At 39.5% G+C, this 12,203-nt stretch overlaps 1 protein-coding gene across 2 annotated transcripts in view; it reads left to right on the plus strand.

The window, feature by feature from the left end:
• LOC105486294 (3'-phosphoadenosine 5'-phosphosulfate synthase 1) overlaps positions 1–12,203 on the plus strand; it is a 103,929-nt gene that overhangs the window by 20,727 nt on the left and 70,999 nt on the right. For both annotated transcript variants that reach the window (XM_011749114.2, XM_071093226.1), the window contains exon 3: positions 5,571–5,806. In XM_011749114.2, coding sequence (XP_011747416.1) covers positions 5,571–5,806 — 236 coding nt within the window. The remainder of the gene's footprint in view (positions 1–5,570; positions 5,807–12,203) is intronic.

A 12,203-nucleotide genomic window follows, 5' to 3' on the forward strand; every position in this document is an offset into this window, starting at 1 on the left:
TATCTGCAGTTGATTTTTGTGTATAGTGTGAGGTACAGATTCATTTTCATTTTTTTCCATGTGACTGATCACTTGTCCCAAGAACATAGATTGATGAGGGTATCTTTTTTATCTGATCTGCAGTGTCTGCTCTGTTATCAGGTCTCCACTTACGTGTGGGCCCTCTGCTCTGTCCCACTGATATATTTGTCTGTTCCTCTGTTAATGCCACATTTCTTAGTTACTATATTTTTATAAGTCTTGAAATACAGTGGAGTAAGTCCTCTTACCTTGTTCTTCATCAGCAGTGTTGCCTTTTTTTTTTCCATTGTGACTTCCTTTTTTTTTTTTTTTTTTCTGACTGTTAGTGTTGTGTGAATCTTGTAATAGATTTAACCAATTCCCCAGAACTCTGTTGTTATTTAGTTTGGGATTGCATTGTATCTAAGGTAAATTTTTGGGGAAAATTGATCTTTAGAATATTGGGTACTCTTTTTCTTAAACATGGTATTTTCCATTTATTTCATCACTAATGATACTTATAAATAAAGCTTATCTGATTTTTTGGTACTTACTCTATGGTCTACTATGTAATAAGTTTTCAGTCATCACCTTGCCCTGACCCTATGCCTTCTTCAATTGGGACAGGATGGCTACAGTTGGCTGGAGTTGGTATTTCCCTTCCCCCAGGTCAGTTAGGTTCCAATAAAACCTCAGCAGTTTAGGCTTTGGTTAAATAGTTTCTCCTGAGTTCAGTCCTTGTTAAAAAAAATCTGGTGCTCTGGTATATTTCAGAATGGACGCACTTGGGGATTTTTCTTCAGTACTTACTGTGAGAACCTGATTGAGCTCCTGGAGGTGAAACTCTCAGTGTTGTGGGGACCTCCCTGTAACTAGGTTCCTTTGAAATTTTTAACTCTCAGACTTGTCCACACTGAGCCTTAATTCATTCATCAATTATAGTTTAGGTTTTTCTGTGTGACCCTAGTTCCCCCAGCACTTTTCCCCACAGTGAGTTTCTCCTCCAGTCAATCATCACTCCCTGCATTTGCCTGTCTCCCCATTCATGGGGGCAGTGGTTTGCCCCTTGTCCTACCCTCATTGACGGATCCAAGAAGAGTTATTCTGTTCAGGTTTTTACTTGTTCGGATGTAATGGTGACTTTCAAGCTCCTTCCATGTGGACCTGGAAAACTTGTAGTTTTCGTAAACGTGTATTTGAAAAGAATATGTATTCCCCTGTTGTATGCAGTATTCTGTATAATAGATTAAACTTGTCAGTTGTGGTGTCAAATCTTCTGTAGCCTTCATATGTATATGTTTTTTGATAATGATGTTGGACATGGAAGTCAAGATTTGTTTTTTTCTTGCAATTCAGGTGCTTAACCTGGATCTGCCCAAGGTATTGAGTGATTTTTTATACTGTTTTGCTAGACATGGTTCACTTTTTATCAGATTTTATTTTAGGGAAATTTTGTTGTTTTGTGTTTCTACATTGGTTGGTATGTTAACTTCCCAGGGCTCTCATAACAAATTAACCACAAAATGGGAGGGAGAAATTTATTCTCCCACAGTTCTAGAGGCTAGAAGTTTGAAATTAAGTTTGTGGTGAGGTTGATTCCTCTGGTAAGTGCTAAGGGAGAATCTGTTCTGTTCCCCTCTTAGCTTCTGCTGGTGGCTGGCAGTCCTTGGTGTGTGGACGGATCACTCCAATCTCTACTTTTGTCTTATAGCCTTGTAATAACACCAGCTGTTGGATTTAGGGTCCACCCTAATCCAGTATGACCTTCTCTTAATTTAACTTTGATTGTGTTTGTAAAGACTCTATTTTCAGATAAAGTCACCTTCTGAGGTTCTGGGTGGACATGAATATTTGGGGAACACTATTCAACCCAGTAGAACTGGTTTCTATTCTTCAGGTATACCAGTTATCCGTATCTTAGATTTGGATTGCTTATCTTGTATTACCAATTTCCTCTGACTGCTCTGTTGACTGTAATTATTAACTGAAACTGTTTATGTCAGTAATTCAATTTCAACAGTGCTTATTCTTTGTTTCAAATTAAATATGCACTTAAAACATATAAATAAACATGTATGTATGAACAGACACGTTTATTATAATTTAGGTTGTTTTTGTTGTATAAAAGTTTAGAGTTTCAGATTTTTTTTCCCTGATACTTGGTGCTCAATTGGTGGTTAAAAACAATTCAGAAGAAATCTAGAACAGCCTCTTTCACCCAGCCACAGTCCCTTTGTTCCACTTACTGTTACTGTGTAACAATTTGCCTAAAACCTAGTGTTGTAAAACAATCGGCATTTAACTTTGCTTACCATTTTGAAGGTAAGGGATGTAAGAGGGCTCAGATAGGCAGCTTTGCTTAGGTCTTGCTTGGTTGTTGTCATGCTGGCCTGGGCCACAGCCATCTGAAGTTTCAGCTGGGCTGGATATCCAAGATGACTTACTCAGATGCTGCTGGTTGTCAGCTGGGAGGTTAGTGGGCTGAGACTGGCTGGTATACCTGCTTGGGATCACGTTAGCATAGTGGTCTCGAGGGATTGAGTCACTGGCATCTCCCAAATTAAGTGACCAAAGAAAAGCTGCATAGCATTTTCTGACCTAGCCTTAGTAGTCACACATCGTGTCACTATTTCACTACATTCTTTTGGCTACAGGTAAGCCCTAAAGCCAGCCCACATTTCAGGGCAGGGAATTAGTACCTCTTGATGTGACAGTAGTAAAGCCACATTGTAGACACTTGTAGGATGGGATATTCAGTTGCAGCCATCTTTGGAAAATGCAGCTGGCTACAGTCATTAATATCGGTTTTTAATGTATAAAGCAACTGACACTATATTGATGCTCTCAAAATATCCTCCTCTTCTTTTTTTTTTTTTAAATTTTACTTTAAGGTCTGGGATGCATGTGTAGAACGTGCAGGTTTGTTACATGCATTGGCATGGTGGTTCGCTGCCCTTTTTAACCTGTCATCTGGGTTTTAAGCCCCACATGCATAGCTATGTATCTTGATGCTTTCCCTCCCCTCCCCTTCCCACCCCCCCGCCCTCCCGATGACAAGCCCCAGTGTATGTTGTTCCCCTCCCTGTGTCCATATGTTCAGCTCCCGCTTATGAGGGAGAACATGCGATGTTTGGTTTTCTGTTCCTGTGCTAGTTTGCTGAGGATGATGGCTTCCAGCTCCATCCGTGTCCCTGCAAAGGACATGATCTCGTTCCTTTTTATGGCTGGCATAGTATTCCATGGTGTATATGTACGACATTTTCTTTATCCAGTCTATCATTGATGGGCATTTGGGTTGGTTCCATGTTTTTGCTGTTGTAAATAGTGCTGCAATAAACATACATGTGCATGTGTCTTTATAGTAGAATGATTTATATTCCTTTGGGTATATACCCAGTGATGGGATTCCTGGGTCAAATGGTATTTCTGGTACTAGGTCCTTGAGGAATCATCACACTGTCTTCCACAATGGTGGAACTAATTTACATTTCCTACCAACAGTGTAAAAGCGTTCCTGTTTCTCCACAGCCTCTCCAGCATCTGTTGTTTCTTGACATTTTAGTAATAGCCATTCTGACTGGCATGAGATGATATCTCATTGTGGTTTTGATTTGCATTTCTCTATTGATCAGTGATGCTGAGCTTTTTTTCATATGTTTGTTGGCCACATAAATATCTTCTTTTGAGAAGTGTCTGTTCATATCCTTTGCCCACTTTTTGATGGAGTTGTTTCTTGTGTATTAAGTTCCTTATAGATTCTGGATGTTAGACCTTTGTCAGATGGTAGATTGCAAAAATTTTCTCCACATACGCAAATCAGTAAATGTTATTCCATCACATAAACAGAACCAATGACAGAAACCACATGAATATCTCAATAGACACAGGAAGGGCCTTTGATAAAATTCAACATCTATGTTAAAAACTCTCAATAAACTAGGTATTGATGGAACATATCTCAAAATGATAAGAGCTATTTTTGACAGACGTATAGCCAATATCTTACTGAATGGACAAAAGCCAGAAGCATTCCCTTTGAAAACCAGCAAAAGACAAAGATGCCCTTTCTCATCACTTCTAGTCAACATAGTATTGGAATTTCTGGCCGGGGCAATCAGGCAAGAAAAATGAATAAAGTGTATTCAGATAGGAAGAGAGGAAGTCAAATTGTCTCTGTTTGCAGATGACATGATTCTATATTTAGAAAGCCCCATAGTCTCAGTCCCAAAACTCCTTAAGCTGATAAATAATTTCAGTGAAGTCTCAGGATACAAAATCAATGTGCAAAAATCACAAGCCTTCTTATACACCAACAATAGACAAGCAGAGAGCCAAATCATGAATAAACTCCCATTCACAATTGCTACAAAGAGAATAAAATACCTACGAATACAACTTGCAAGGGATGTGAAGGACAAGGAGAACTACAGACCACTGCTGAGGGAAATAATAGAGGACACAAACAAATGGAAAAACATTCCAACCTCATGGATAGGAAGAATCAGTATCGTGAAAATGGCCATACTGCCCAAAGTAATCTATGGACTCAATGCTATTCCCATCAGACTATCATTTGATATTCTTACAGAATTAGAAATAAAGTACTTTAAATTTCATATGGAACCAAAAAAGAGCCCTCTATTTTTTTTTTTATTCCAGTTAGCCTTCTGTACTACCATGAATTCTTTCAAGAGCATTGGTACATTAGACTTGGTTACAACACTCGCCAAGTTGGCAAATAATTGTGCATAAATGTACTCTTTCCTTCTCCCCCTTGTTTACTGAGTAAACACTGTTAGTATAGGAAGGTGAGTTGAAATGAGGGTGTTCTATTAAGATTAATTATATTATAAATTGGACTCTCAGATAGTTGTATCAAGGTGGTTTGTGAGTGCTGATGATCTAGGAAAATGGAGGTACCTTTGTAACATTTCTTACTTTTGTCCTTTCTTTTTCTTCCCTCACCAGAAATAATTTGGGCATATGACTTTGTTTTAAAATTTGGCATGCTGCTTTAGAAAAGTGGTAACGAGAGGACAAAGTGAATTCCCAACCATGTCTGCTAATAAAGTTAGTTAAGCCTTTCTGAAGTTTATCAGTGATTTCTGATACCTTTGCTCATAGATATTTCATTAAAACAAACTCTTATTATGTTTAAACTGTAGGTGTTTTCCTAGGTAAGAGGTAAATCTTAAATAGAAATATTAGATAAGAACATTACTGAGAGATTGCTGTGCATAATGAATGTATTTAGTCCTGTGATTAAAATTTTTTATATCTCTTGAGACCAGGAGTTTGAGACCAGCTGGAGCAACATATTGAGAATTCTGTCTCTACGAATAATAAAATAAGTTGGATGTGGTGGCATGTGCCTGTTGTCCCAGCTATTCAGAAGGCTGAGGCATGATCTCTTGAGTGCAGGAGTTTGAGGCGGCAGTGAGCTATGCAGCCTCTGCACTCCAGCCTGGGTGGCAGAGCGAGACCCTGTTTCTGGAAAAAAAAAAAAGTTTTACTACATAGTTATGCTTCTAACTTTACACATGGAATCTGTTTGGACTGTTTAATTTTAGGCTTGTCTGGAGCAGGAAAGACTACTGTGAGCATGGCTTTGGAGGAGTACCTGGTTTGCCATGGTATTCCATGCTACACTCTGGATGGTGACAATATTCGTCAAGGTCTCAATAAAAATCTTGGCTTTAGTCCTGAAGACAGAGAAGAGAATGTTCGACGCATTGCAGAAGTTGCTAAACTGTTTGCAGATGCTGGCTTAGTGTGCATCACAAGTTTCATATCACCTTATACTCAGGTATGTGGTTTTTGTGCCATTGCCTTTCTGATTACATTTACTAAAAATATGATATCAGGCAAAGCACATACTTTAAACATTGGTGTGTGCTTTGAGGCTAACTGCTTCTCCCCAGCTACCATCTCTTTGTTCCTCAAACATAGGATTAAAATAACCTAAAACATTTCTATGCTGTGACATTCTAAGTAAATCCGGTTTTGATAAAACCTGCTTTTAAAAAAGCCCTGACACAGTGGTTGAATTCAAGCCAATGACCAAATTATTTCAAGCTCGACTTTTCGACTTAATAAACCTATAGTGAATGCTTCACAGATGTCATACTCCGAAGAAAATCTAAGTTTCTTAACATGTGCCCTACCATGGCTTCTTTGCTCAGAATTCGTTGTTCTTAGCTTGCATCATAGTTCCTCTTATTTTAGAGATTGCAGCAACAACAAACCATGTTTGTGTATTTCTCTGAAAAAATTATGTCATTTCTTATATCAGGATTTTTGTTTCCTCCCTGCCTGGAAAGCACTCTTCTCCCTCACATTGTCAGCTGACTTCTAGCCATACATTGAGACTTAGGTTAGGTACCTTAACACTTTATTTTATTTTCTTCAACTTTTATTTTGAGTTCAGGACTATATGTGCAGGTTTGTTAAATCAGTAAACGTGTGCTATGGTGGTTTGCTACGCAGATCATCCTGTCACCTAAGTATTAAGCCCAGCATCCATTAGCTATTCTTCCTGATGTTCTCCATCCCTACCCACAATAGTCACCAGTGTGTGTTGTTCCCCCGATGTGTCCATGTGTTCTCATTATTCAGCTCCCACTTATTAGTGAGAACATATAGTGTTTGATTTTCTGTTTCTGTGTTAGTTTGCTGAGGATAATGGCTTCCACCTCCACCAAGTCCCTGGAAAGGACATGATATCATTCCTTTTTTAGCTACATAGTATTCCATGATGTATATGTACCACATTTTCTTTATCCAGTCTATCATTGATGGGCATTTAGGTTGATTCCATGTCTTTGCTATTGTGAATAGTGCTGCAGTGAACATACTTATGCATGTATCTTTGCAATAGAGTGATTTATATTCCCTTGGGTATATACCCAGTAATGGGATTGCTGGGTCAAATGGTATTTCTGCCTCTAGGTCTTTGAGGATTCACCACACTGTCTTCCACAATGGTTGAACTAGTTTACACTCCCATCTACAATGTAAAAGCATTCCTTTTTCTCCACTAGCTCACCAAGATCTGTTGTTTCTTGACTTTCTAATAACAGCCATTCCAACTAGTGTGAGATGGTATCTCATTGTGGTTTTGATTTGCATTTGTCTAATGATCAGTGATGTTGAGCTTTTTTTCATTTTGGTTGGCTGCATGTATGTCTTCTTAAGAGAAGTGTCTGTTCATATATCCTTTGCCCACTTTTTAATGTTTTTTTTTTCCTTGTAAATTTGCTTAAGTTCCTTGTTGATCCCATTCTGTAGGTTGTCTGTTCACTGTGATGATAGTTTCTTTTTCTGTGCAGAAGCTCTTTAGTTTAATTAGATCCCATTTGTCAAATTTTGCTTTTATTGCAATTACTTTTTATGTTTTTGTCATGAAATATTTTGCCTGCGCCTGTGTCCTGAGTAGTATTGCCTAGATTTTCGTCTAGGGTTTTTATAGTTTTGGGTTTCATATTTAAGCCTTTAATCCATCTTGAGTTAATTTTTGCATATGGTGTAAGGAAAGGGTCCAGTTTCAATATTCTGCATATGGCAAGCCAGTTCACCTAGCACCATTTATTAAATAGGGAATCCTTTCCCACTACTTGTTTTTGTCAGGTTTGTCAAATATCAGATGGTTGTAGGTATGCATATGTTATTTTTAAAAACTCAGTTCACTGGTGATACTCATAGTAGCTGTAGTGATAATAATATTAACATTTATTGAACACTTTACTGTGTTCTGGTAATTGCTAGAGTGCTTTTCTGTGAATTAACTAAAGTAATTCTTGTCTCCTAGTGGGGAGACAAGGAAACAAGGTGTGCATTGCCCAAGATCACACACTATACTTGTAGAAGAGCAAGGGTTTGCACCCAGATAGTGCATCTCCTGAGCTTAGATGCTATGCTGCCTCAAAACTCCACTGTCTCCTTGACAGCTGGGACCGCGTCTTACTTGCTTTGTAATCTTGATGCCAAACCTGGCTCTTGGACCATACTATATGATTAGCGTTTGTTGGACAATAGCATACTCCCTTGGGAAGCCCTGATATCAGTGAATAAGTGAGTTAGTATAGAGGTGAGAGGCAGGGTCTTTGGAGTTGAAACTCCAAAGAAACAAAGGGGCTGAAATCTCAGCTCTGCCAGTTATTGCTGCTGTGGCCTTGGCCAGCACGCTTAACCTCCCTCAGTTCAAGTAATGCCTGCAACATAGGGTTGCTCTGAAGATTAGGTAAGTCATGTATTTAAAGCCTTAGCACAGTGCCTGGCATGTAATAACTATTCAATAAATGTAATAAATTATATTAGCACAATTCTAGTACTGTATCATACATTTTGATGGTTACTTGGACTTTTTTTTAAAAAAAACAAGATTTGACCTGTAAGAATTATGGATAAGTGTTAGATTGAGTATTATTTACGCAGGTTCACTTAATTGAACCATGGCAGGGGTCCTAAAACATTCTTTAAAAACCATTTCTTGAAACGCTTGGATCATTGCCAATATGTCAGTTTAAAGTGTTTAATTAATAGAAGCATAGTAAGAGTTATTTAGAGTTCCTGAATCCTTGGATATACACAGTTTTCATAAAAATATGATATTGGCATTCTTATACCTTCTGGTGGGAATCTTGCAGCTCTCGGAAAGGGGGAGGTCTATAATACCCGTTATGGAGAGCTGTCAGCAGACACCTGGGTCTCTAAGAGTGTGTGCTGATCTGCTTTGTGGCCTCCTTGATTGCATAGTATGGAGCAAAATCTTTGTTGACCTCATCTGTAAAGGCACTAATAATGAGGTTTGGACTATGTTTAGGGCATCTGAAAATCCATGAAAATATTTGGATTGAAACATGTAATATATATAGGACATGTGTATTTTTCTGTACAGTCACGATTATATTTGTTCATTCAAGAGATGTTTATTGGGTATTTCCACGTCAACCACTGAACTGGGCATATTGGTTCTAAAAATAAACCTGATAGTTCCTATTCTTGAGTTGGTAGTCTGGTGGGAATGCAGAGATGTGAAGAGTTACAGTATCTTGAGGCAAGTGATGAAGTAGATATATATAAAAGGTGTTATGGAAGATTCACAGAGGAGCTGCTGCTAGAAATGAGTCATGAAGAATGAATCAGAGTATACTAGTTAGACCAGAGGGAGAAAACTATTTCAGACAGAGGAGACAGTACAGTATGCTCAATGGAATGTGAACAGTTTGTTTTTTTGGGAAACTGTAGGTAAGTTGCTGTGACTGCTATGAAAGATGATTGTGAGGGGAGATGGAGCTGATCGATTTGCAGAGGCTAGGTGGTGACTTCTGGACTGTTCAGAAAGAATTTTGCCCCCAAAGGAGTTAATAGTTTGAGATTATAACAGAGGTTGGTGTCACTGGGTTTGCATTTGAGTGAGGTCATCCTTGAAGCCTGGAATGAGAATGGTCTGGAGGTAAGAGACTAACCAGGAGGCTTATGGTAGCACCAGCTCCTTCAGGGAAGAGGGTGTGAACTCGAGCAGCAGCAATGGGACTGGTAACTATGGGAGCATATTTAAGGGCTCTTGAGGCTTAAGTAGCATCAGCAAAACCTGGTTCCTGCTTGATTGCTGATTGTGGGTGCGGGGGCGGGGGGGGGGCGGGGGGAGACGCAGAATGAAGTATGGTGCTTTCTGGTATGATTGAGTTATGAAGTATAGGATAGGAGGGGAGGACATGCGTATTTCATTTTTGGTGGATTATGTTTGAAGTGCTAGTGGAGTGTCTAAGTGGAGATTACCACTGGGCCATCTAGGAAATTGGTTTTAGAGTTTAGGAAAGTTGTGTAGGATTGAGATCTAGATTTAGGAATCATTAACTTTATTAGTTGAAACCTAGATGAGGATGATTAGATACAGAAGAGTATATAATAAGATGAGAGCCATGGATAGAAACTCGGTGACACTTTCCTTTAAAAGAATAGTTAGAATAGTAAGATCATAGCTTAATTGCTGTTCCTGACACTGACATTGTAAAGCTAATGAGATGATTTTAATATACTGGAATAAGATCTATGATCATATATAGTGAGTATTCTGAGAACCCCGAGAAAGCAAGGGGCCTCATCAGCCTGAGCATGCAGGGAAGGCTTCCTGGAGGAGGTCACCATGGAGATGTGCTGTGAGGAAGCACATTGGTTTATCCAGAAGAGAGGGGTTGAGTATTTGCTGGTAGGGGTGGGATTGTGGCGTGGGGAGGCCTAAGGTAGAAACAGCCTGACCAAGCAAGTATTATTAATAGAGCATCAAGTGCAAGACTGAGAATGGTGGTGCCAGGTATAGGGCTGATGCCTCACTTTAAGAAACTTGGATTTTACCCCAGTGGTGGCAGGGAGTCTCTGAAGAGTTGAGTAAGATGGTCAAATTTGCATCCTTTGCCACAGTGTAGACTGTGGCTTTGAGCATATCCAAGTTAGAAGCCAGAAGACCAGTAATACGTTGAGGTTGTTCAGACAAGAGATTTGAGGTTGAACTAGGGAATAGGGAAAGATTGCAAACTGGATTGGTGTAATATTTAGAAGTAACATCTGTAGGACTTTGTGACTGAATTAATGTATGGGAAAGGGAAGGAACCAGTATAGTATTGTGGGTGTGGAGTGTGGTCTTCCTTGATTTGGGAAGTATACGAGAGAATGCAAACTTGAGAGAAAAGGGACTGGATTTAGTTTTGGACATGCTTAGTTTTTGGCACCTGTGGTATATGCAGGTGGACATAGGAAGAATTGGACATGTGTGTTTAATTTCAGGACAGAGTTCAGGGTTCAAGCTTCAGTGTTGATATATGTGTTGTAGTTTATACTGTGAAGGCACTTGAGAGAAATGCGCAAGAACTATGTAAGGTGAGCAGTGGGCTGTGGCGGGAGTGTGGGCAACTCCAGTGTTAAGGGATGGGTGAAGTAGGAGGAGCCCAGGTGGAGTCTGCCTGGGAAAGATCAGGGAATAACATTATAGGCATCCATAGGCATAACAGTGGGAAAGCAGCAAAGAGGCCTGGTATTTTAAATACTGAAAAGTACCTGTTGTTAAGGAAAAGTTTTTATATGATTTGTTAGTTTGTTATGCTAAAAATTTTTTTTGGAGACAAGATCTCACTCTGTCACTGAGACTGGAGTGTAGTGACTATTCACAGGTACAGTCGTAGTGTGTTACAGCCTGGAACCCCTGGGCTCAAGTGATCCTCCTGCCTCAGCCTCCCCAAGTGGCTGGGACTATAAGCATGCTGCACCACTTCCCTTAGTCATTCATTTGTTTTAAATGGATGAAGGTACTTGTACTTGTTTGTTACTGGGGAGCAGGGAACCCAGCAAAGGGGGAATGCTGAAGATTTCAAGTGGAGTAGAGAGATTGGGTTGAATGAGGTCCTGTAGGAGGCCATGAAAGGGAAGGGAATTCCCAATATGTGAAGGTAGAAGTGGCAGGGAGAAAAGGATCATTAGTATGTAGATAAATTTGTATGACAGAGAAGAGATTTTGTATGGCAGAGACGAGATTTTGCTTGAAAGAGAAGAGATTGAGAACTTATGCTTGGGGATTTATTTATTTATTTTTTTTGAAACATGAAGTATGGCCATCTGGTCAGAGTGGAAGTAGGTAAGGATTGTCAGAGGGACCAAGGAAGGTGGCAAATGCTAAAATGAGCTGTGTGGAAAAAGGATGGTAGAAATTGCAGGCACCAACTTTGAAAATATTGGCAACTACTCTTTGGTTAATGGAGTATAAATGTGGAACAAAGGGAGAATTAGGTTTTGAAGACCAGAAAGAAGAAAAGATTGACTTAGGAAGGAAACATTGTTCCAAAGGACAGAGTGGGGAGGGTTTAGAGGGAACTACAAGGGTGGTTACTAGAGATTTGGGAGTTAGGAGCAGAAAAGTTAAGTTTTAGGAGTGTTAGAGAGGAGAAGTGGCTGCAGGGGGCTTCTATTGGCAAAGAAACTAGCCTCAGGATTCTGAATGAATCTTTCTTGTGCAGTTGTTTTCTTGCCAGCTTAGGCTGGGTTTGAATGTGACATTAGAGAGAAGCCTGATGACACCTGCATTCAAGCTGGGCTTTGGCTCAGGATCCATATAGAATTTGGGTGAAAGAGTTTGTGGTGCATTCATTGTTTTCCTTCTGTAACTCCCCAGTATTCTGGGTTAGTAGAACAGTATGCCTTTTAAAATTGTC

This window comes from Macaca nemestrina, chromosome 3 (genome assembly GCF_043159975.1).
Source record: "Macaca nemestrina isolate mMacNem1 chromosome 3, mMacNem.hap1, whole genome shotgun sequence".
In the NCBI taxonomy this organism is placed as follows: Eukaryota; Metazoa; Chordata; class Mammalia; order Primates; family Cercopithecidae; genus Macaca; species Macaca nemestrina.